Source organism: Quercus robur, chromosome 5 (genome assembly GCF_932294415.1).
Source record: "Quercus robur chromosome 5, dhQueRobu3.1, whole genome shotgun sequence".
Lineage (NCBI taxonomy): Eukaryota > Viridiplantae > Streptophyta > Magnoliopsida > Fagales > Fagaceae > Quercus > Quercus robur.
The window spans coordinates 68,732,326-68,758,410 of NC_065538.1; the positions used below are offsets into that span (position 1 = coordinate 68,732,326).

Genomic DNA, 26,085 nt, shown 5'->3' on the forward strand with positions numbered 1-26,085 from the left:
CATGAGCACCCAATTTAGCCTTGAGATTTGAAACATGGAACACAAGATAGATTTGTGACCCCACAGGTAGATCAAGCTTATAAGAAACCTTTCCCACCTTCTGCACAACTTGAAAAGGCCCATAAAAATGAGGAGCAAGTTTCCCAAACTGTCTAGACTACACTGAGGACTGCTTGTATGGTTGAAGCCTAAGATAAACCCAATCCCCCACCTCAAAGGACCTATCCACTCTCTTTTTGTCAGCAAACCACTTCATTCTCTCTTAAGCAACATTTAAATTGTGTTTCAACAATGAAAAGAGCTACTGCCTATCTTGCAAATAAGAATCAACAGCTACCACCCTTGTAACACCAGGGACATATTCCATAACCTTAGGAAGAGGATAGCCATAAAGTGCCTCAAATGGAGTGAGCTTAATGGAAGTGTGGAAGTTTGTATTGAACCAAAATTCAGTTAAGGGTAGCCAATCCGCCCAAGAGTGAGGCCTGTCAGCAGCAAAGGCCTTCAGGTAGTGTTCTAGACTCTTATTCACCACTTTAGTCTGTCCCTCTGATTGTGGATGATATGAAGAAGACATAGCCAAGCTAGTTCCTTGTAATTTCATCAATTCAGACCAGAATTTGGAAGTAAACATTGGGCCCCTGTCACTCACAATTGTAGAGGGCATACCATGTAACTTGAATACATACTGCATGAACAAATGAGCAACCTTAGCAGCAATGTAAGGGTGAGCCAATGGAATGAAATGAACATACTTGGTGAACCTGTCCACCACCACAAAACCATTGACTTCTATTGAGACCTAGGCAAACCTTCCACAAAATCCATGCTAATGTCTAGCCAAGGCCTATCAAGAACAGCCAAGGGCTGCAACAAACTAGCAAGTAAGCAAGTATCACTCTTCAACCTTTGGCAAGCATCACATTCCCTAACAAACTGTTTTAAGTCCCTCACCATACCAGTCCCAAAATATCCTTCTTAAGCCTTTGAAAGGACTTCAAATAGCCAGAATGACCCCCTAAAGGACTAGCATGTAGCTACTGCAACACCTGCACCTTCAAATCCTAAGCTGAACTACCCAAAAATAGTCTGCCCTTGTAAGACAACAAGTCATTGCAAAAAGTGAACCCAGTGGGAATGTCTCAGCCTGACTAAATAGCAAGAATGATTTTCTGGGCTGCAGAATCAGAAGTATAGCTTGTCTTGAGATCATCCATCCAAGTGGGAGTAAGAAATGAGATAATGTAAAGGGTGCCCACATTATCACCCTCAACAACCCCCTCCTCAACAGCCTCCCTCCTAGAAAGTGCATCAGCAACCAAGTTCTCTTTACCATGTTTATATTCAACCAAAAATGCATACCCAAGGAGCTTAGTAATCCATTTTTGCTAAGCCGAAGTCCCAATCTTCTGTTCCAACAAGTATTTAAGGCTTTGATGGTCTGTTTTAATCACAAAGGGCCTGCCAAGGAGATAAGGTCTCCATTTCTTCACTGCCACTACCAAAGCTAGCAATTCTTCTCATAAGTGGAAAGAGCAAGGCTTTTACCCTTCAAGGCCTGGCTATGGTAAGCAATTGGTCTTTGGTTCTGCATTAAGACAGCTCCAACACCTAAACCAGATGCATCACACTCCACCACAAAGGACTTAGAGAAGTCAGGTAAAGCCAAAACAGGAGGATTTGACATTGCATCCTTAAGAAGTTGAAAAGTATGAGAAGCTTCAGAGGTCCAAGCAAAGGAATCCTTCCTCAACAAGGTTGTTAGAGGGGCAGCAATTTGACCATACCTCTTTACAAACTTCCTATAGTAGCCTGTCAAGCCCAAAAATCCTCTTAAGGCCATAACATCTTTAGGAATAGGCCACTGCTGCATAGCAGCAATCTTCCTTGGGTCTATTCTGACCCCATCACCAGAAATAAGGTGTCCTAAGTATTCCACCTCCTTACAAGCAAACACACACTTTGACTGTTTCGCAAACAATTGATGTTTAACCAAAACTTCCAACACCAAACGAAGATGATGCACATGATCAGTCAAATTCTTGCCAGACATCACTTTGTCCATAGAAAAGCATAAACTTCTACACCTTCTACAATCATTATTTCTATTTAAACCCATATGCTTTCAGTTACATCTTATGGACAATGAATCCTTACCCGATCAAGAACCTAAAGTCCCTCAAACATCCCCACTTCTATGAGTCAAGAATCCAAGCACTATACTCTTCATTTGGCTTTTCAATAAATGCTTCAATCTTAAATATATATATATATATATATATTGACATGTCTGTAAGGATAAAAAGATATAAATGCAATATTTTATACCAATAATGCATGCTTAAAAATGTCCATAAGGACAATAGGACATGACAAATGCAACATATCAATAATTATTTTTTCCTAGATAATCATCTTGATTTTCATCTATCTGATTTGAACCAAATTGGTTTATGCGTTTGGTATAGAATGATAGATGATAAGAATTTTAAATTGAAATCTTCAAGACACGACAATTTCACACTTACCAATATATAATAATAGTTTAATAAAGAGAATGTTAAAGCATTCTCATCTAGTCCTTTAAAACCGGATGAAATGCAAAGTATGTAAGGATTTTCATTATATATAAAAAAAAAATAAAAAAAATAAACAAAAAACTGAAAAAAGGAGCTTACATAACCGGTCTCGCATTCCTGTAGCAAATTTTAAACATTGTTATAGTATCATGTATTTTTAGATGATACTATATAACCTATGTATTCTTTCTTTTCCTTTTTTGTTCTTTCTCTCTTACTCAATCTCTCTCTCAAACACACATAATCCTTTTTTATTCTTTTTCTGTCACTCAAACACACATGACCTATGTTAGGTGTAAAAAAAATATTATTTTAATATGGTGTATTGTAAAATAAAGAATGTGATGTAAGGTCTGTTGTAAGAGTAGTAATGTAAAATAAATCAAATGGCCTTTTTTATTCTTTATTGGGTTCAAGATTACTTATTTGGCTCGATAACTATGGATAACATCGCGATAGTTTTGAAGGAAAAAACTCTTTTAGGTTATATTATTAGTGTTTATCTGATCTATAAGGGCAGAAGAAAGGTTATATTATTTTCAATTTATTACTATACAATCAGCTTGGCTAGTGATATTATTGCTTGAATCGGGAGTGATAGAGTTCTCTTGTCACTTTATTTTTCATAATGACATTAAATAAAGTTAAAAAGTTAAAAGACTAAATTGAATGAAATTAAAGTTACAAAAAATTAATTTTTTGACAAAATTAGAGGGTGTAATTTTTAATTTAGCCGATCAAAAATTTAATGTATATGTATATGTATATATTTATATTAATGTATATGAAATTTTTATTAAAAAACAAATGGTTCTGTTCTTTTTTTTATATGTAGAATTTCAACCTATGGCATTCATTCCATGAAGATTTTTTTTATCATCACGCTAAGAAACCAATCTGTTTTTGGCGTAGGCGGGATTTAGGATTTTAAATTTAGTAAATTAAAAATAAACATGATATGTTAAAATTGATTAAGGATCATATGAAAAGTAAAGTTTGGGAGAGTCTCATTCCATGAAACTTAAATAGAGATTTTTGTAATTTACCCAATCATTTATCATACTTTGTCATCATTTTTTTTTTTTTTTGAAAAACATACTTTGTCATCATTAATTATGAAAGATATAGATATAAAGAGGTAGTAGTATGCATAGGTCAAGTTGGGTTAGGTTTTTTCTTCTCAAAAAAAAACAAAAAAAAAAAAAAAAGTTGGGTTAGGTTTGGAGTATTTTTCAACTCGGTCGATTTGGTTTGAGAAATTTCTAGCCCAACCCAACCTTTAAGGATTAGGTTGTAGCGATTTTGTTAGGCCTTATAAAACCAAACAAGAAAAAAAAAAGTTAAATTACATTAACCATCATTGAGGTTTGAGAAAATAATCAGAAACCCCTTCCAATTTTCAATAATGACACTTAGCCCCCTAAAATTATTATTAATTTTTATTATATAAAAAAAATTAGTTTGTAAGCATTAATGTTATTCTAAATGAGAATTTAATATTATATATATATATATATATATATATGTGTGTGTATGTTGACTCAATTGTAATTGATATAAATGATTATAGAGGGTTGTTATATGAATCGAAACATTTAGGGATGTCATGTTGTTTTTAAATATATAATTGGTTTTTGACATTTTTCTAAATCTCAAAGTTAATTTACCCTAAAAATTAGGCTTTCATTTAATTATTTAAGTTCATTGTTCTATAAATAATTACAAACTACATGATTGATCTTGATATTCCAACTTCATCTAAAATAATTTACAAAATATGAAAATTGTTAAGTTATGGTTTCTCACATAACATTTATGTTGGCTTTATTCCATGACAAAAAGCATTGTAATTTTATTAATTTATTTCCTTGTATTTGTGGTATGGGTTTGGTCTTAAGTGGTGATGATTTGATCAAGACAGTTAAAGGTCACATGAAGAGCATATGCCAGAAGTTGAAGAGTCAGAGTGTTTCACGACTCATCTTACGACTAGGCCAACTCATGAGATGACCCGCGAGATACACTGACAATTGGGATTTTAAGTGTGACTCTTATACCCTTCACCCATACTATATATGCCATCATTACCCACAAAATTGTAAGGAGGCTATTCAAATAGAAAACCCTAGAGAGGTTTCTACAACACCCACCATTTTAGAGAGAGCTACTCATTCCTTAAGTGAGAATTCTTTTGTAATCTCTTCTCCTTCTCCTCTCCCATTGCCATACCTTGAGAGGAAATTTGTACCCAAACACAACTCACACTCATTCGGAGTGTAAAAAGTGTTTTGGAGCTTGAGAAACATTGGGTCTTTGCCAAAATAGGCCAATGAGGCTTGGCGGTGCAATTAGGCCGTATTGCGGGATCCGAGAAGCTAGTGAAAACAAAACTCCGAAAAGTCCGTTGCTAACTGAAGCATGGAGGGCTAAAGTACTTTAGATAGATTAGGCTTGAAGGGTCTTTTTGGTATCCTTATACTCCAACTTATTCACTAGTGGATCATTGCGACTTGGAGAGCCACAGAGAGGTTTTTACGCTGAGTTCTTCGATTTTCCTCTTCGATAACACATTGTTATGCTATCCTGGATTTGCTATTATTTTACCCACTGCCCTTTCCATTTTAGCATTGCACTTATTTGTTCATCCATGCAATTGTTGAATGCTTCGATTGATTAATTTGCTAATCACATAAATTTCACATTAAGTGTGTTAAGCATAAAATTAATCAAGCCATAATTAAAATTGGGGGCCTAAATAAGCTCTAGTATTAGATTATCGAGCTTTCAAAAATAAACCAAACAACAAATATAAACTAAATATCAAAATCCAAGTTTCTATCATTTAATAATAAATAAATAAATAAAATCCAAAATTCAAGAAGAATTAAATTAACCGACTTAAAATATATATTTTTATAAACTATTGAATATTTGATAGCGTGGGTTGGATCAAGTTGTAAATCTTGTCGCTGAACGCAATTTATCAACTCATAAGAACCAACACAAGGTGTCAGGTGGAGTTGGAACGGGTTAAATTGAGTGAGCATTTGGGATTTGCTTAAGTTGGTGATGATGATGATGATAGTGATAGGGATAGGGAAGAGGAGGTAATATATTATTTTAATGTGTAGTAAATATTATTTTAATATATAGAATTGAAGAATAGAACATCTGATAAATGGTATGTTGTAAAATGATGTGTTAAAATGATAAAGTGGGTTTTTGGTGTGTCAAAATGGCATTTTTTTTTAGAGAGCTGATGAGAATGCTCTAAGCCTTCATTGAGGTTTGAGAAAAAAATTAGAAACCCCTTCCAATTTTCATTAATGACACTTAGCACCCTAAAGTTATTATTATTTTTCAAGGGAAATTACAGTAAATCCACCTATGGTTAGGTCCGTTTTCACTTTGCCTACCTGTGATTTAAAACTTAACATTTTGCCCACCTGAGGTTACTTCCGTTAGGGCTCCGTTACCCACCTCTATTAAAAAGAATGTTGAATATGTATTTTTGCACCATTTTTATGTCTCTCTCCTCCCAAAACATAAAAATTCAAGAGAAAACAAGATCAAAATGTGCTATTGGTAAAAAATATTATGCAATTTCTTAGAACTTCAACTTGTATTTGAACTTATCATCTCAACCACAAACAAACTAATTATACATCTAAAAACATGATAAAGCCGAATGAGAAAAATTGGATAAAAATTAAAACTCCTAATCTAACTCAACAACATTCAAATACATCAAATCAAATCTCCTACTCCTCATGTCCCTGCCAACAAAAATTGAAAACCCAAAAAAGTTCAAAAACTAGAAACCCAGAACTAGCACTACAAACATCATTAGAAATTTAGAACCCACAACTGCCACTAGCACACCCACAGTCCACAACCACCACATCACTATCAGTCAATGTTACATGTAATTTTCTATCCAAAACAAATAATCCACTTGAGTGACCAAACTTGGTGCCAGAAGGCCAGAGTGGAACTTGAGAGAAGGCAATACATGGGGAGACATGAAAGTCTCACCATTGAATGATCTGTGTGAAAGAGGAGATTTTGGAAATGGGCCACATCCAATCTTCTCTGTTAAAGGAGATCGAACTAGTGGGGGTTCTTCCACTTGTAAATCTGATCCCTGAAAACCCAAAACTCAAAAAGATGAATAAAGGAGCCATAGAATCAAAATGAAAGTGAAAGAAGCAGATTAGAGTTAGACCCATAATTTGAAATAGAAAGAAAAAGGAGAAGAGAACAAAACGAAAGAATAAAGAACTCAATTTTCTGTAAAAGAGAGACTAATTTTAACAATACAAAATGTACCTGTTTGACCCACTTGATTGCGCTTTCACCCAAGCCTTCAGTGAGCATCTTTGTGTGCTTTTTGGTTTGACAAAAAGGGTTTGGAAATGAGCAAGCTTGATTGAAAGGATAGGAGAGGATCTGAGAGTAGAAGTTGAAGAAGTAAAGAAGAAGAGAGAGCGTGGATATGGTGCTTTGGGGATTTTCATGATTCTAGGAAAGAGTTTAAGGGTTCGTGGTTTTGATCCATCTTATGTTGTGATTTCTATTAAAATGTGTTTTTTTATCGTATGAGGTTGAGGTGGGTAATGGAGAGCAAACGGATTGAAGCTCAAGTGGACAAAGTGTTACGTTTTAAATCACAGGTAGGCAAAGTGAAGGTTGGCCTAACTACAGGTGGATTTACTGTAATTTCTCCTATTTTTTATCATATAAAAAATCTAGTTAGTAAGTATTAATGTTATTCTAAATAAGAATTTATTATGAAAAAATATGTAGGTTGACTCAATTGTAACTGATATAAATGGTTATAGAGAGTTATTTGTTATATGAATCAAAACCTTTAGGGATGTCATTTTATTTATAAAAATATGATTGGTTTTTGACATTTTCCCAAATCTTGAGGTAGATTGTTTTAATTTACCTTTAAAAATTAGGCCTTCATTTCATTATTTTATAAATAATTGCAAATTACATGATTGATCTTGATATTTCAACTTCATCAAAAATAATTTTCAAAATATCAAAATAAACCAAACAACAAATAAACTAAATCTCAAAATTTCGCTTAAAAAAATACTAGATCTCAAAATTCAGGTTTCTATCTTTTAATAATAAATAAATAAATAAAATCTCAAAATTCAAGAAGAATCAAATTAACCAATTTAAAAAATATATTTTTATAAACTATCGAAAATTGATAGCGTGGGTTGGGTCAAGTTGTAGACCTTGTCACCAAATCCAAAAAAACCAATACAAGGTGACAGGTGGAGTTGGAACAAATTGAAAATCTTGTCACTGCATCAACTCATAAAAACGAGTTCAAGGTGTTAGGTGGAGTTAGAACATGTTAAATTGAGCGAGCATTTGAGATTTGCTTGAAAAAATTTCACCTTTTTTTTTTTTAACGTATAGCTTTTAGTCTTTTATAACATATTTACTATAAAAATGATCAAAAATTATATCTATTCAATAAATACTATACAAATATACTGCCGAAAATAAACAAAAGCGAAACAGTCAATTCATGAGTAGAATGCACACCATATGAGAGGAGTTACCTAGAGAAATACCCCTCTCTAGTGACCAGGAGTGGAAAGACTTCTCCTTTGTGGGACATGTGGGTATTACAAGAAATGGCTACAACTTAGTATATTTTAGACAGACAGATTGATGTGTAATACATGGCATGCCCCCTCTCAATTTGAAAAATAGAACCGTTAGGACTTATCCTCACAGCCAACGGCTAGTTTTTTTTTAATGTTCCTTTTGAGGACACCGCTACACTGTTCTCTCTCTTTATCTCTATCTCTCTCTCTCTCTCTCTCTCTCTCTCTCTCTCTCTCTCTCTCTGTCTCTCTGATATCCCTAATCCGGTAAACACCTCAGACGCCAACTCAGTCATATAGGGTCTTCCATCTGAATCTAAAGTCGTCGCTGAATTGAAGCAAATCTCATTTCAGGTTTTACTTTGACTTTCCGATCCGATCCGATTATTCAATTTATTCACAAGTATATGCCAGTGTGATTTTTGGAGTTTGGATTCTATTCAATTTCGCCCAAACCCTAAACCTGAAAAAAATATGAATGAATTGATGCAAGACCAACATCAGCCGGAAGTCACCACCACGACGGCGGAGTCGCCTCTTCTTCCTCCGCCTCCGCCTCCTCCGCCGCCAACTCAACGGCGGCCGAGGGTGAGAGAGGTCAGCTCTCGGTTCATGTCTCCTCTCGTTTCATCGCCCATTTCTAAACACCAACAACAACAGCATCAGCATCAGCATCAGCATCATCAGCAGCAGCAGCCGCAGCGGTCAACCTCGGCGCATAGGCAGCGGCGGCGGCATCTGGACATGGAGCCATTGTACAGTTCCGATGACGAGAACAGGCCTTCTGTCACTGAGTCGATTCAGATCCAAAACTCGGAGCTGGACCCTCAGTGCAAAGCAGCTCAGAGGAAACTACAGCGTTCTGTAGTGAAGCTTTTCAAAGAAAACAGAGGAGGAAACAGAGCCGATCCGCCTTCGAAAACTTGCTCTGGAAAATTCAACACGCCTTCGAGGCCGGACACGCCTACTGTCTCTACAATTGGTACAACAATAGCATCGAGATTCAGACGATCTACCACCAATATGAGCGCCACGGGCACCGCCGCGGCCAAGCTTTTGCAATCGAGCGGCTTGTCATTGTCAATATCAGCTCAACCTTCAGATTCTTCCGATGAGACTAATCACAATCTACGCCCAAACTGCACGGCTCGCTCTCTTCCTGATTTCCGGTCTTCAGTGCCCGAGGCAGATAGACTGATGTCTGAGAAAAATTGCTCTACCAATAGGGGTGTTAATGGAAGCAGTGATTCTTTGAAATTCTCTGCTCCATCGCCTTGTTCTCGTTCGATGAATTTGCCATTATCAAGTGGTGGTAATGGTTGTGAAAAGCCTTCAAACTTTGCTCTCCCCAAACCAAACACAAACTCTGTGAAGACGAGTGGAGGCCTCTCTCTGCCTCCAGTCCCACCGCCTGGGGCAAAGTCGTTGGGGGCTGGGAATGATGCTAGGAAGGTAAAGAAAGTTTCGACCCAACAGGAAAATGTACACACTCTCAGATTGCTTCACAACCGTTATCTTCAGTGGAGATTTGCCAATGCAAAATCTGAGGCCTCTATGCAAGCTCAGCAAAGAGAATGCGAGGTTGGTTCATCACATTCATTACCCAATTTCCTAAATTCATTGTTTTTCCTTCTAGTTACCAGTTTTCTTGATGAGCATAATGATGTTTAAAGTTTTGACTTGATATAGAACTAGGGAGGTGAATTGATGAATAATTTTGGAGTGAATATAAGTATCACTCTAACTAGTGGTGCTGTTGAATTTTTTGCACAGTTCACTTGCTGGTTTTAATTGTAAACGCCACATGGTGCTGTAAGCTGTTACAGTATCTTACTTGGTCACAGTGAATTCCAGGCTCATGACAATGGAAATGCCATTTTCAAGTTTGGCTTGTTATTCCCTAAAATTGAATATATGCTATGATCATGCGTAGAGTTCGTAACACTTATATGGAATGTATGAAATGGGCATGCTTAAAGTGCATAACAACCTTATAAATCTATTTACCAGTAGAATTCGGTCTTAATTTTTAAACAAGGTTGCTGCTACTTGCTTTTCAAATGAAAAGTACAAATAGGATAAAGTTTTTGTTACTAAACTTGTTTAAGTAAGAAGGACTGGACTTAATTGTCTTTGTTATAAACCCCTTTTACATGTCTGTCAAATTTTTAGTAACACCCATTGCACATGTTTCTCTTGTCAATATGTCTACTTCAACTTCAAAACCAAATGAGGGTTAGTTTATGGTGCTGCACATACATGCTCTTGTTGTCTGTGACACAATCTCTAGGAATTCCCAAAAGAAAGAAAATAAATGGTATGTTGTCAAGACCATTAGTAGAGGATACTTATCAACACAATTATAATTGTTAGAGATTTCATAGTCCCAATACCACTAGTATCATATGTTCTGTTAGACATTTTGGTTCTCCATCTAGGGCAACAGGAATCAATATAATTTCCCATTACATTGCTTTGCGAAAATTTAGGAACCAAAGGGCAGACTGCTGAGATTGTTAGTGGTAAAGCAACAATGGATAAGATTAGAAATGTAAGCGATGGCCAATGATGAGAAGTTAAATGCAGCATCAAATGCAAATGAGGGAAACATAGCAGATAATGTTTTTGCAAAGAGAAATACAGGCACAAAAGGGACTTAGAGGAAGCCAAAAAGAATGTGGTTAATTGCAGTCAAAAGCATTTATTCTTTCTTTGATGTGAGAAAAATAGGATAGTGAAATGACAAACTTAGCATCGACATCTCAGTTATATATATATATATATATATTATTGGGTATTCGGTCTAAATTGACTTTTACTTAAACTGACCTCATTCACACTTTTTTCCTAAGTCATGGTCATCCATATCTTGTTATTTTGGAAATTTTGATGCTCTGATGTATTTGCTCTTTGCATAATCACATAATGATCTTACCGTTTACCTCCCTCTACAATATGCAATCAAATCTATTCTTCTCCTGTCATAATAATAGAAATATTTTCTATGCCTTGTGAATACTTTATTAAACAGCTTCTTATCTTGTAGAGAACACTTTATTCCCTTGGGGTCAAAATATCTGAGTTATTTGATTCTGTGAAGAAGAAACGCCTAGAACTTGGGCTTTTGCAAAGAACGAAGACTCTTTCAACAGTTCTTGAAGCTCAAGTAAGGCTGCCTGCCTCATTATTGCTTTCTGCATTATCTTATCTTGTCTGTGCTTAACTTACAATTTCACCGATAAAAAGAGTTCTTTTATACCTGTATTTAGTGGCATGGCTTGGTCCTCTCCCTCATGCATCTAACCCATTTCTGGCATATAAAGCATCTTTCATGTAATTTATATTTCAGTGGAACAAAGTTGTTTGTAACCTGCCATGATTGGGAAATATATACACAAATTCATTTATACTAAACTTTCCTGTTTTAACTAAAGGAGAAATAATTACCATGCGTGATGTTTGTTATAGGCACCAACTCTTATCATTCACGTTTTCTTTCTTCCAACCAAAAAGGAAAAAAAAAAATTCAAAATAAAAAGTTTCATGCTATGATTTCGGCCTCTCTCTAGATTTTCATCTCAAATACTAATATCTTTTGCTTAGGGTACCATGCGCTTAAACTATGACTTCTCTTCATAGGTGCAGTTGCTTTTAAGCATTGCAAATGATGGCCCATCTTAACCAACATTTTCATGATATTGCATTGACAAGTGTTCCTGTTATATTTTAGATCTTTCTCTAAGCCTCATCTCGCATATTACTCTGTTCACCTTTCACTTAGGACACCATTCACTTCTATTCATAAGTGCAATTGCTTATAAGCATTGCAAAATGACAACCCATCTTGGCCAATGTTTTCATGATATTGCATTGACAAGTGTTTCCACTAAGTTTGATGTTTAACATAGTTTCAGTTAGGGTCAGTTCTTTTTAGCTCAAAATGGACAATTATCTTCACCGTCAACTTATGTAAAAAAATTTAATGCCTTACTTTTTATACATACAGTTTTTCTTTTACACAGTTTATTTTTTTAAGACAAAATAAGCTCATCCAAACACACTAAGTCGTTTTCATCTTAATTCTCATCCATTTACTTATTCTTACCTTTTTTTTTAACCAGAAAAATTGGACCCAATGATGAGATCAATTTTTAAAGTTTGATCTAACTGGGGTGAAAATATCTAGGAAGCAAATATATTTTGGGTTGCACAAGAAAATATTTATTCGTCCCAATATCTTTTCTTTTCTTGTCTTTTCTTTTTTAGCCTATTGTTCTCTTCCCACTTGGTTGACAACCCAATAGAATAAGTAGTGATGTTTTGGTTAACATCTCTCTAATCATTTTCTACAACCTAGATTTTTCATGGAAAAAGGGCCAACGAAATTAATAAAATATCAAATAAAAAAATATAAAAAATAAAAAAAACCTGGACAGTTTGTATGCCTATGTATTAATACTGAAATTGAATGACTTTAAACAGTTCATAGTAATTATCTGTTATGACTTTAGCTAGTACTTGCTGCCTCATAGAAGTACAACTGTACAAACAAGCTTCCATCATCTTTATTTATTTGTTTATAATATTTACACAGCTATCTCTTAAAGCTAGCATCCCACCGATTCTCGCTGGTGCTTATAAAATAGTTGAAAGCAGTGGTTGCTTGACACGGTTTTCAATTGCATGAATACCAAAGGCGTGATAATTATACATGTGAAAGCAGAATTTTTATGAAATATAAGGACTTCTTTTTTATTTCAAAGACTATAGGGATTTAGTTTGTGCTTATTTGTCCAAAGAAATGTTTGACAACAGAATGTGTCGTGGTGGTTTAGGAGGCTTATAAATATTCTGCTTTTTGTTTATCAGGATGCTACTACTATAGGGAATTTAGCAACAAAACTGAATTCTTTATTTCCAATGATTAGTTTGATTTGCCTATAGCAATAGAAGAATTTGGACCTTAGAAATTCTTTTCAAATTAAATCATACATTGAAGTCGTGAAACCAAAAAATAGAGGTGGAATTAGCCAATGAGATGTACAAAGGTTAAATAATTTCTGCGTTTGATGAGATCATGTAACAAATCTGTGGCACTTTGCCATTATATAACTATTGTGAGAATAGATTACTTGGTGCTCTTTACTTGTGAGATCATGTAACAGATAGGAATCTTTACTTTTGTCTTACTCCTTTAAGAAAATATCAATTTGCTTTGTAACATTGGTGCTTATAACATTCATAGTTTAGCCCTATCTAAATCAAACGCTATTGGCCCTTATTTTAGATTCCCTATCTGGAGGAGTGGTCTGCTCTAGAGGAGGATTATTCAGTTTCTTTATCAGAAGCAATTCAAGCTTTGTTGAATGCCTCACTTCAACTTCCAATCGGGAATGTCAGGGTAATTTTTTTTTTGTCCATTTTAGCTTCCAAGTGGTACTAATGTTTAAAATCTTTCCTACTGTGTTTTCTACACTGATGATTCTTGACCATGAGAATTATGCATGTTGCAGGCTGATATAAGAGAGGTAGGAGAGGCACTGAACTCAGCAACAAATATGATGGAAATGATAGTTTTTCATCTTCAAAGCTTTGTGCCAAAGGTAAAATAAGTGAAAGATATTTTCCTTTACCATTGTTGAGTAGATCTTTTGTTTTCTCCATAGCTATGACAGAGACTATATATAAACCTCTTCTTGAGCCTATCCCACATTGCTAGTTTCACTGGACACACAACTCAATCCAAATCCAACTTATTGGATTGCTTTACGTGAACTATTTTAAGTTGAACAAAGTTCTTCTGTAGGGGATTTCTCCTATATGCAATAATTTGTTCATGAAATTTTTTATATATTTAATTTAATCCTTTATGTTTCTATATTAATGATTATTGAATTCAGTGTCTAATATTGTGTATATTTGTAAATATGAGTTATATATGATATGTGTAAATTTATGTAAATAAACTTTGCCTCCTCTAGAAATTATTTTGAGCGTTTTAGTGACAAAGTTCATCTGACACAGGCAGAAGAAACAGAAATTTTAATTTCCGAACTAGCCAGAGTTACTGGGGGAGAAAAAGCTCTTATTGGAGAATGTGGTGGTCTGTTGTCTAAGACATATGCATCGCAGGTTAGCCTCACCACGACAACTCTGCTTGTAATATATTATTAGTACTGTCACTAAGTTGCTTTGTGGAAATACCAGCATGCTTAAGTTAACTGTAGTGTATAGTCTTACTAGTAGGGGATTGAGATGCGGTGCAATTACAATATGCAATTGCACCATGCAATTAACCCCATTCCCTTCACAAAATTTTTTACATTCTTAACTTTTTACTTCTTTTTAATATTTTTTTTATTGAATGGTTGAGATTGAAATTTTCTTTTTTCAACTTTCAATCTCAACCACTCATTGCAATTGCATCATGTGCACATGATCTCAATCCGTTTTTACCTATAGTAGTCCTATGCTGAAGTGACGGAAAGAAAAAACTGTATATAATATAACAAATAAATCAGAGTTATGCCTTGACCTTATGATATTGCTTTCATATCAGGTGGAAGAGTTCAGTTTGAGGGGTCAGCTAATCCAATTGCATCATTGCTCTCATAAAGACAATCTTGTCAAGACTGAGTAGTACTTCATCACTGACATTTTGTTTGTGCTATCTACATAGAATCAAGGATTTAGCCCATGATCAGTTGGTGTTGTCTCTGTGACTTTTCAACAAAATAAACATTTTTATTACTCATAAGAACTCTCAATCACTCTCGCTCTCTTGGAATCAAGGCGGAGGTGAGAAAAGGAAGGGAAAAGGGGGGGGGGGGGGGGGGGAAGCTAGGCATGAAAGATAAATTTTGTTGTAAATCTGTCTTGGCCCAGCAATTCTTTTGTATGTATAAAACTTTTGTAAGATCTGTAATAATCAATAGCTTTACATCACAATTCTTTGATGAACTGGCTTTAAGCTCTGTCGCTAATTTTTTTGGTTGGAACATACGAGTGCAAGAAAAGAAGGGAAAAGCAAGAAAACTAACCAACCTTATAAATGACACCAAAGCTTTTGCTAGAGCCTGATACCAATAATTATGCCTAACCTTGTTTCTCCCAAAAATAATAATAATAATAATAATTATGCCTAAGACATTCAACAACAGTTAACTAGGGGTCCTTTTCGGGTCTGGATTCCCAAAAAAAAAAAAAAACACAGTTAACCAAAAAATAAGAGAAGTTAACAACCAATTGAGCAACTCCATTAGCTCTGCCTGATACCAGTGAGCCATGCCTAACATTCAAACTCTTTACCTTTTTGACTTTTACACTAATACAAACACAGAAATTGCCTGGTGTAATGACTGTATTGGATCCAAATCCAGCTACACAGACCACTAACATCGATGAATCTGGGATGCATTATGTGAGCTATTGCCTGAATGTCCTGAAAAATCATTCCAACATCCCTCAAGAGAAATTGTCATGATTTGTCATGACAGCATTTGCCTTTGCTGCCAAAAGGTATGGGCTAAAATTTTGTATTTCATTCCCAGATCAATTTGCCAATTTGATAAGTTTGTGTATTCTTTCAGCTTGAACTTGGTTGTCTTTTCTGACTAAAACATTTGTTTGTATTAAAATAATCTTCCAATTTGACAAATTATGTTTTTCCACAATTTTTATTTTTTATTTTTTTATTTCAGTTGTTACAAAACGAATGGGGGAGGAGAGATTTAAGCCCAAATTTTCCTTGTAAAGAGCACCCAATCCCAATATCACTAAGACTCTTTATAAACATAAGTTAATTAAATTTTTTGCTTTCGTATAGATAAAATAGGATTTTGCTTTCATATAGATAAAATAGGATTAAAAATCTAGGATATTGTTTTGATTAAAAAAAAAAATCTATGATTTAATTTGTTACACTGTATTTTTTAGAGGGATTATGCAAATTTTTATAACCATGCTGATGATGAGAAAACATTTGTCCAATATTTTGGGGTGGATTATAAATTCTTAACTAGAAAAACAAAAACTTTTCTCAAAAATACAAAAACACAGACATTTGCTGTGACAAAGGCAGGGATCGAACCCTGGACAACAAGCCTCACAAAGGAGGAACGACAGCCTCACAGAGGAGGAACGAATACCAACAGACTATAAGCCGATGGACAACGCAGGAGTTTATATTTAATATAATATGTAATTATGAATTCGGCCTTTTTTAAAGTAATGGGCCCAATAGCGACAATGTGATGGGCTGGGCTGGAGTCCAGGTGACCATGGCGGCGGCTAGAATACGAAATTAGAAATTCAGAATTCAGATTAAAAGATTAAGATTATTGAAGAAGAGCAGAAAAGGATTCAATTGTAGTGGTTGTTGTTGTTGAAGTTTGATTGAAGAAGAAGAAGAAGAATGGCGTTGAAATTCTTGAACAAGAAGGGATGGCACACGGGCTCTCTTCGGAACATAGAGAACGTGTGGAAAGCCGAGCAAAAGCGCGACGCAGAAGATAAGAAATTGGAAGAACTCCGCAAACAGATCCAGGAGGAAAGGGAGCGCCACGAGTTTCGTCTCCTTCAAGAACAAGCCGGTCTCGTTCCGTACGTATCATCATTATTCTATATTTGCTAGGGTTAGGGTTTGAATTTTGAGTTTTTCTGATACTCACAATCTTATAATTCTCTGTGGCAGTAAGCAGGAGAGATTGGATTTTCTGTACGATTCGGGATTGTCTGTAGGGAAGGGAAGCAGTTCCGATGGAGGAGGATTTAAGGCTCTTGAAGCGAAAACTGCCGATACTGGCAAGGCCGGCGAGGCGGCGGCGGCAGCTTCATCGTCGGCACCGGCATCGGCTACGCCTGGAGCTTTGTTCGAGGACAAGCCTCAGTCTGCGAATGACGCGTGGAGGAAACTTCATTCGGATCCTTTGCTTATGATTCGGCAGCGCGAGCAGGAAGCTCTTGCTCGCATCAAGAACAACCCTGTTCAGATGGCCATGATTCGCAAATCCGTATGTTCTTCTTCTTCATCAAATTTTTTTATTTATTTTTAATTAATGTCAACTATGGGTGCAATTGTATAAGCTGTTTTGAGTTTAAAGCTATCAGGGAGTTGTGATTGCAAAACAGAGTTTTGGGTTTTAAAAACACGCTCCCAAAACGCCTAACCAAACGGACCTATATAGTGTTCATACCATATAGGATGAGTTTAGCATTGCCTTTCTTATGTTATGTGTATAACATTGGTATAACTTACTAAAAAAAAAAAAAGGACTTGTGAATAAGGCTTTGTTTTGGTAATAGGACAACATTATATTTGATCATTGGAATTTTCTAGAATTGGGTTTTATTTTCTTGTTTTGAGTAGTTTTAAGAGTATTTTAGTCATTATTATATAGGATTTGTTATCTAAATCTTCATAAGTTCATTATCAATAAAAAGTTTGTATTTTCTCTATTTCTTATGTGGTGGATACCAAATCTTTTCCTGGTGGATGTGCACAGTGTTGCATGGTTTAGGCATGTACTAATCCTCTCCACGTTATTAGTTATCGTGCTATGTCAGGTGGTATTAGAGCCTCGTTTAGATTGATTTGGGGGGCCAAACAATGAAACTGACTACAACCACCTTGTTGACGATGAGTAAGGGGTGTAGCCATCTAGGTTCCATTCGAATGAGAGTTTAGAAGGCGATGTTACAATCCCTATGTAAGCAAAATTTGCTTGTTGATCCAAGAATTTAAACCAATAGAAATTGTGGAAGCATTAGCAATAGGAGAATTTGTACTAGAGATCTAACTCATGGCCAACCTATTCATAGACGCATTCCTAGACGCGACAAAATTTCGTTTTTGATGAAATAATTTTTAAATGGGATTTCATTGATTGGATTCTTGATTTGAAGTATTAAGTTTTTCTTGAATTGAATTAAGGATTTCTATTTACTCTTCTTTCATTTGGTATGCAACTTGAATTGCATCGGCCATGGCATAAAGTCTACTTGCAGCCAAACCCAAAATATATTAGGATTCAATTCTTGGCATTACATAGAATTCATTACATCTTCCTTTCATGGAAATCACAATCTCATAGCCTAGCTGTAGAATTTTTGGTGTACTCTTCAATAAAATAGCTCCTTTGCAACAACTATGTGTATTGCAAGTGAGCTCGTTGCTTGCAATTAGGTGGTGCAAAGTTACAAGTCATAGCAATTCTCATGCCCTCCCAAGATCTAATCTAATGACTACATAAGGAGTTTGTTGATAATTTTTCCCACCAAATTTTAGCTGTCCCTTTGAGTTTTGCTGTGAAATTTTTTTTTCACTCTTCACTCAAGCTGTACCATCCTAAAATACTTTTTAAACTATGCAACCAATCAAGTAGCACCTCCAAATTGCTTCCCCTGTAAAAAAATGCTTAACTTCTTGTTTAACACCTCTATCTGCATCAACAAATGTAGGCTTTTCTTAAGATCCAACTAATGGTGGATGATAAGGCTGATTTCCTTCCATAAAGACAGCACCTTGATGCATGTACCCAATATTAGATTTTGTTTGCTGTGGGGGTACCTGACTAGTGCTTGGTCTGTAGGTATTTATGGAAGAAAAGGTATTGAGCTTGAAGGACACGTATGGGCTGAACCTGGTCCTGATTTAAAGGACTTGGGTCTTGATAAATGACTGTTTCAGCAGCAATTTTGCCGATAACAATGGCTGACAGGCTATCCAAAGTTTCTTTATAGTGGATGATTTTTCGAGCTTCACTTTCATTGAATTCTCCTTCTCATTCAACTCATTCATAGCCTTTTTTGTTCCTTTATAATCTTGAGGAAAAACCTTAAACTTGGAATCTAATTCTGCGTTAGCAACTATTATCTTGAATGAGAAATTTTGTTGAGTGGTTGGCAGAAGAAATTTCAAAAAAGAACTTGTGGTAGGATTTTTGGCTTTGATACCAAATTGGTGTTGGGCAAATTGTAGAATTTGTATACATGTACTTGGGGTAGGTTAAGGTTTAGGGGTATTTGTGGATCTTGGGTTTAGAACATTTTAAAAGAAAGGTTAGGGTTCAAGAATGAGTAGTGATTTATAGGTAAGAGAGAAGATTTGGATTCGGATTGATACAATATAAGAAATGGAAACTGAATTTGTCCACAATGTTTGAACAATGCGTGTGAACAATGCACGTGAGTACTTGAACAGTGACATAATATCAGAGAGAGAGAGAGTAATAACTAATAAGGCAAACACTCATATTGATCAACTCCTTGTTTTAGTACAATAACACAAATCTTCCTAACCTAAGCCCACCACAACCACACATAAACAGAGTCCTACGTCAAAATGCTCCCTTCTTTGCACAATGCATTCAACAAAGTTGCTACAAGTACTGCTATTAAACCTACCTCTCCTCAACTGGCACCTCCTCCCCTTGTAAAGTAAGGTGGAGGGTGAGGCAAATATAATTAGGTTTAGCAGGATCATGGCGGCTGAAACATGTACATTCTTTCATCTAATTGGCCATGAAAAAGCATTCTGAACATTCAACTGCACCTGCATGACAACAATTGAGAGATCAACGCAATTGGTGGTTGGCTTGAGTTAGTGCGATCTTGTGGTATCTGTCATAAGTTTTCAAATATTTTTTTTTGATGTGGGGTTTCCATTGTAAATTAATAAAATTTGTGAATTAATTTGATAAAGTGTGCCAAGTTAGTCTTATCTTTTAGTTATTGTCATAAATTAATATAATTACTTTGATTAGTAGTCATAGTCATAAATTATCAGTTTTATCTTTTTAAAATTAGCCTGAAGTTTCTGTTCTCATGGTCCTTATACACTTGAGGGCAGTGCATATACATCCTCTGATATTTTATCTTTTATTGATGATTTGAATTTTCGAGATTAAATCTGTTTTTTTTCTTTCTTTCTTTTCCTTCTCTTTTTTCTTTGTTGGGTGTTCCTTTATACACATGCTCTATACTTGGGTTGTGCCACTTTTTGCGCTCTTTTATGAAATGATTTTACTCATAAATAAATTCTGCTGCTTGAGTGGCCCCATGCTTTTTTAAAGTTACAACAGTACCTGTGTTTAAATATTTGACTCTTTTAGTATTATCAAGGGTATTCATGCAATTCCCCCGTCCATTGATCAATTTGGTCAATTCAGTTTATGGAGTTCCTTCTTTAATTTATAGCATAAATTATGAGTTGCCCAAAGAAAAAAAATCAACTGAAATGATGTGGAAAATTTTCCATTGGAATATGCATGAGTTGCAATGTCTAAATTCTTTGAAAAAAAATGCGGTAAATAAATGTTATGCTTGAATTTATCTTTTTTTTTTTACACCTTTTTTAAATTAAAGCTGCTGATCATGCCTCAGTGCTTAATTAATTGATTATTTTTATTATTTATTAGGTTGAAGAAAAGGCACCTAAGAAGAAAGATCATGATAAAAAGGAATCCCGGAAGAAACACCATCATAGTAGTTCAAAGTATCAAAAGCGTTCATCATCCAGACAACAGTCGGATTCAGAAGATGTCACTGCTGAAGGGGAAAAAAGGAAGACTCATAGATACAAGAATTCAAATTATGATGAGCATTCAAGTTCAGAAGATGAATCTAGTAAAATGGAAAGCCAACGTCGGAAGGATCGCTACAAGAGCTCTAAGTATAGAGAGCAGTCACCCACGGGCCTGTCTAGCCGGAATACTGCAAAAAATAATGGTCAAGATCGTTTGAAGGGAAATCATAGCATGTCAGAACGGGAAACATTTTCTTCAAAAGGTCGGGCAGATCATGATGTTGTAGAAAAGGAAAGGGAAAGCAGAACGGTTCGTGAAGCAAGCCGTTACCATGGGCAGGAGTCACACTCTAAGCGCCGCAATGTTGCTTCTAAACTTTCTGAAGAGGAGCGGGCTGCTAGGTTACGAGAGATGCAAGTGGATGCCGAGTTGCATGAAGAGCAAAGATGGAAACGTTTGAAGAAGGCTGCGGAGGATGATGCGCAAGAAGCTACCCAGGATAGCAAAACTCGTGGCAAGAATTTCCTGGATGCCACTCAGAGAAGTGTCTATGGTGCTGAGAAAGGTGGAAGCTTAACTATTGAGGAGAGTGTCCGTCGCCGAACACATTATTCACAGGGCAGGTCTGAAGCACGTGAAGGCAATGCTTTTCGGCGGTGATGAAGTTGTTTATTGCCTGTTGTAATTACTCCAGCTCGTAAAAGTGTGCTTCTCCAACTTCGCCCTACATGCAGGGTATGTTTCTTGTACCAACTTTGACCCATGTTGTAATGACAAATTATTGAATGTCAAGCTGAATTATGTTGATGCAGAATATCCTCCATATCTCTACGTAATTCTCATAGTTAGCCCAGAACGACCAAATACAGTCTAATGTAGACATGCAGATCTGTGCCTTGTATTTTTGTGAATTATGAATTTTTCTTGTAGTATGTTGTAACTGGTAAAGTGATTAACATCATTCATCCACAATTCACATCTCCTTTTCAAGGTTATGTGGTACCTGGTTGATCTCTTCTTGTTTGAAAGGTGTTGAAAGGTTTGTTTTAGAGAGGTTAGAAGTTAGAACCCAAACATTTATAGAGACACTGTTGACTGACTCCAACCAAAGTGAGGGGGTGAAGGGAGGGTGTATTTATGGTTTGGTTAAGAGGGAGGGTGTATTTATGGTTTGGTTAAGAGGGAGGGTTGAAGCCCAAAATTGAAAAACCTGAGGCATGTATTGCATGGAAGTTGCTGTCATATAACTTCATCAGTTGTCTTAGACAGTAACTTCTAGTAATACATGGCTCAGAGTGGGGAGCTAAAATTGAATTCTCCAGTGTATATGAAGCTTTGGCCTGTACGTGTTTTGTGTGTGGTAGTATGACATGTACGAATTAATGACAATGAGAATTCAAGCTTTGGCCTGTACTCATGATGAAATGGATTGTTGGTTGGGTATGTCTATGTACATTGTACACAGTATACAGACTATTGTGGTCCAATTAATAAAACTGAGTGGGATTTCAATCACCAAATTAACACCCAGTAAGACTTTATTCATGCCTCCTGTATAAGTGGCAGATAGCACCAACTATGGTATCTTCAATTTATGTCTTGGAAAGTATGTTTGTTGTTTAGAACCAAAGGCCGTTCTTGGTCAAATTATAATTATAAAAGGGTGGGGCTCTTTCTGATTTTGCACGATTAGATCATGTAAAGAAAAAATGTATAAGTTTCACACAATTAGATAAACTCTTTTTCTTCTCATTAGAGATATTATGAGAATGAACCTACTACTAAAATTAATGAGGTTAAATCAAATTAAAGTAAAAAAGAAAAGGGAAAGTAATAAAGTAAAGTTAAAGTAAAAAAAAAATAGAGATTCTAGTATAATATAAGGTCATTCTTTGTTCGAAAATACACAATGTATTCAATACAATAATAATAATAATAATAATTGTAGGGACCAGATTTGAGTCCCTAACCCAAAGGATGGATGGATTTTGGCCCAAGATGTCCAATACAAGAATTTGTAGAGAGTAGGTTGAAAAAACTGGGCTTTAATGAATCAAACAACAAGTAAAATAAGTTTGATGACAAGAAAATGAAAATGGACAAGTTTAAACTAAAGAAAATCGTCCTAGGCTCAGCCTGAGTAGATCAGCTCTTATATCTTGATTCTCAAATGTGATTACAAGTGCAGTTCTTGGTTGCTACAGTGTTATTTTCTAAATTTCCTGACTCCCACCTTATTAGGGGTCTCATACATTATATACCTCCCTTTGAATGATCCTGGTCCTCCACTTGTCAGTCATCCAAGCCACTACTTGAGTGTTTATCCCATCGGACACCCTCACAGGTCCTCTGTGAGTTGAGATGGCCAAGGCAACACTGTTCAGGGATCTTCTCCACATAAACACAGCCAGAGAGTTAACTACAAAGCATTCAATGCGATGGTAGCAGCTTTTCTTTAAATATTTCTCAGCTTCCATCTTGTCCTCTACGTTCACAGCACATATCATTATCAATAGAATTTCCTGGAATGTCACTCTGGATAATAGAACTCTCCTTCTGACCTCTTCTTCGCTTAGCTGAGGAAATACTCCTCCTCGGCCTACCTCTCCCAGCCTTTATAGTCATAACTTGCTTGTGAAGTTCAAAGTCTTACTCTCTCCTCATTGTTGATCTATTCTCAGATCACTATGCCTCCTCGGATAAGACCCAAGGCCCAATATACACTTGGGCCTGCATCCCCACAATAATAATAATAATAATATATCAAAATCCAATTTTAAAGTGATTCAATTTCATTTTTTGAATAAAGTTACACAACAGAGTTTTTAATATTTCTAATTTTGATTATTAAATATAATATATAATATTAGTATAAGAATATTAGTTTTTAAGATGAATTTGTTGAATGGGAAATAGGGGTTGCTCAGATATCACAGATGATGAATTGATTTCTTACCAATGTCACTCCCTTTTTTTTTTTTTCTTTTTTTTTTTTTTAATTGTTTAGAAGGGTTGATGAATCAAAAACTTTCAATTGAAAGAATAAGTGGAATTTGTCTTTTTGCTTATTCTTGTTTGTATCTTTCAAAAAATTGAATTTAGGGAAGACTTCAGGGTTGACTGACTCTAAGTAATATTAGAGGTGTATTGTATTGAATTGTATCCCCTCATCTCTCTCATTCAGTAAGGGTACACAAGGGTCCAATGGAGTTACAGGTAAAGTTGCAATTGGTTCTAAAATTCCATGCTTATCATCTTTCTCATAAATTATTTGAGGGGTCACTCTTTGAAAAACAAGGTAGCTTAAAAAAAAAAAAAAAAAAAAAAAAAGAAAGCAAACTCGCTGCCGACACATCTTTACCATTACAGTAATAACAAGGAGCACTAATGTCATATCAGTGTTAGCCGTGCTCTAGTTTTTTTTTTTTTTTTTTTAATGCATGCCTTGGCCCCTCCCAAAAAGGAAAAGCAAAAATAGCTAGTTTGAACTGATTCATCAGGCATATGAATTTGCCTGCTACTATATATTGCAAAATTGCAACCTCAAATACTATTTGTTTCCTCAAGCACTCGGGTGACTTGATATTTAACATTTTCACTTTGGGTTATTGTGCCCCTTTTAGATATGTAAAAGTTTAATATCTTTGTCTTATCTGCAAATAATGCCCTCACAATTGATTAGTGTTAGCATAATTTTTAGTTCGTTGGGTAAAAAAATAAATAAATAAATTCTGCCGCTTTAAACTACAAGCCAACTGAAAATTGTAGTTAAGAGAGGGGTACCCAAATCCAGGCCCTATTCATTTGAAGGTTAAAAGGAAATCTGAAATGGCTACCTTGGAAGTTTGTTTGTTTTTATTTTATCAATTGTCCCAATGTATTAAGATTTAGAATTGGCTACGAAATCTAATTAACTCAATTAGTAAAGTCTTTTATAGATTTATCTTCAAGCAAGATCTCTAAGGTTCAAACCCTTACTTATACCAAAAACCAATTGAAATCTTGGCGCGAAGAAAAAAAAAACTCATTTGAGATTTAGCAAAGATGAGTTGATAAAGGTTAGAAAACTAAGTCAACACTTAGGGACTGTGAGATGGCAAAAACAATTTGGACTAGCCTGGGGGTTCGGCCAAACAGCAGCTTCTTTGAGGATAGCCTCCACATTTGGCTTGAAAAGAATTGCAAAGATCATGGGTGTAGAGTGCCCAATTAGCCACCTTGGAGAATTCTTTTTCCTTTTGTCATTTGGTTGTTGTGGAAAGAAAGGAATAATGTGGTGTTTAGAGGCCAAAACTTTCGGCCTGGTGTTCACAATGAGGCGGTGTTCCAAGCTCTTGAGTTTTTGCATTGTGTTTTGAATCCTAAAATTGCAAGTAGCAGAAGGATGTTCCGGATCAGATGGGAGAAGCCTTCACCTGGTTGGGTTCGCTTAAACATTAACAGATCAGCCTTAGGGAATCCTGGTAGAGCTGGTTGCGGTGGCATCATTCGGAATGATCGTGGAGATTGGCTTGGTGGTTTCTCTAGATGCATCGGAGTCACCACAAGCTTTATTGCTGAGATTTGGGCTCTACGTGATGGCCTTAACCTTTGTCACAACATGCATCTTCAAGCTGTTGATATTCAAATTGATGCCAAAGCAGTTGTTGATATTATTAGAGATCCTTCTTATTCTAACCGGGTTGTTATGCCTATTGTTGATGATTGTAGACAATTGATATCCCAATTTGGCCAAGTTCGGATTGGGCATTGCTATCGTGAGGCTAATTTTTGTGCTGACTTTTTAGCTAGAAAAGGTGTGCTCCAAGATTGTTGTTATTATGTGTATCAGGATCCTCCTGTGGACTTGCTAGATCTTATTAGTGCGGACAAGGAGGGTGTGTTTTGTAACAGGGCTATTCCTGCTGCTGTTGCTGGTAGCCTTTAGTTTGTTTTAATGAAATTTCCATTTTACCAAAAAAAAAAAACTAAGTCAACAATTTGGACTAGTTCAGAAACATGTTGGATACAACTCATACAAGTATCAACAATGTATACTATGGAAAAATATTAAAACTAAAGACAAAATGAAAAACTAAAACGACGAGAGTGGTGTACAGAGCGCACTCGTGCATCGCACTCAAATGTTACATTTCACTTTCTTTCTTTTTCTTTTTTCTTTTTTTTTCTTTTTTGGTTAGATTTACATTTCACTCTCACCCTTCTATTGTGATATTGTTAAAATTCAAAGACTATGGAGTATGGATCTTTGAGAATCAGCTCTCTTGCCTCTTGGACCATTCTACATTTTGGACACATTGTTTTTAGACTTTTATCCGATAAGTTCATTTTTTCAGGTTATATTAA

General features: G+C 35.6%; 3 protein-coding genes and 1 long non-coding RNA gene across 4 annotated transcripts; 2 read left to right on the forward strand and 2 right to left on the reverse strand.

Annotated features, from left to right (window-relative positions):
- Positions 1 to 1,151: 1,151 nt before the first annotated feature.
- On the reverse strand, positions 1,152 to 2,053 carry LOC126728612 (uncharacterized mitochondrial protein AtMg00860-like). Its single transcript, XM_050434409.1, has 2 exons — positions 1,549 to 2,053; positions 1,152 to 1,327 (listed from the first exon to the last, which is right to left on the reverse strand). The coding sequence occupies exons 1-2, from the start codon at positions 2,051 to 2,053 to the stop codon at positions 1,152 to 1,154; spliced, it is 681 nt and encodes a 226-aa protein (XP_050290366.1).
- Positions 2,054 to 6,642: 4,589 nt separating this feature from the next.
- LOC126729157 (uncharacterized) lies at positions 6,643 to 7,233 on the reverse strand. The gene is made up of 2 exons (XR_007656526.1): positions 6,909 to 7,233; positions 6,643 to 6,723 (listed from the first exon to the last, which is right to left on the reverse strand). It is a non-coding gene; the product is annotated as an uncharacterized LOC126729157 (long non-coding RNA).
- Positions 7,234 to 8,394: 1,161 nt separating this feature from the next.
- On the forward strand, positions 8,395 to 14,915 carry LOC126726821 (protein ENDOSPERM DEFECTIVE 1). The gene is made up of 6 exons (XM_050432191.1): positions 8,395 to 9,796; positions 11,262 to 11,381; positions 13,503 to 13,616; positions 13,729 to 13,818; positions 14,240 to 14,347; positions 14,775 to 14,915. The coding sequence occupies exons 1-6, from the start codon at positions 8,690 to 8,692 to the stop codon at positions 14,853 to 14,855; spliced, it is 1,620 nt and encodes a 539-aa protein (XP_050288148.1). The 5' UTR covers positions 8,395 to 8,689; the 3' UTR covers positions 14,856 to 14,915.
- Positions 14,916 to 16,532: 1,617 nt separating this feature from the next.
- Positions 16,533 to 21,711, forward strand: LOC126726822 (uncharacterized). Its single transcript, XM_050432192.1, has 3 exons — positions 16,533 to 16,816; positions 16,908 to 17,226; positions 20,632 to 21,711. Exons 1-3 carry the CDS (start codon positions 16,629 to 16,631, stop codon positions 21,397 to 21,399), a joined length of 1,275 nt encoding a protein of 424 aa, XP_050288149.1. The 5' UTR covers positions 16,533 to 16,628; the 3' UTR covers positions 21,400 to 21,711.
- The last annotated feature ends 4,374 nt before the right edge of the window (positions 21,712 to 26,085 follow it).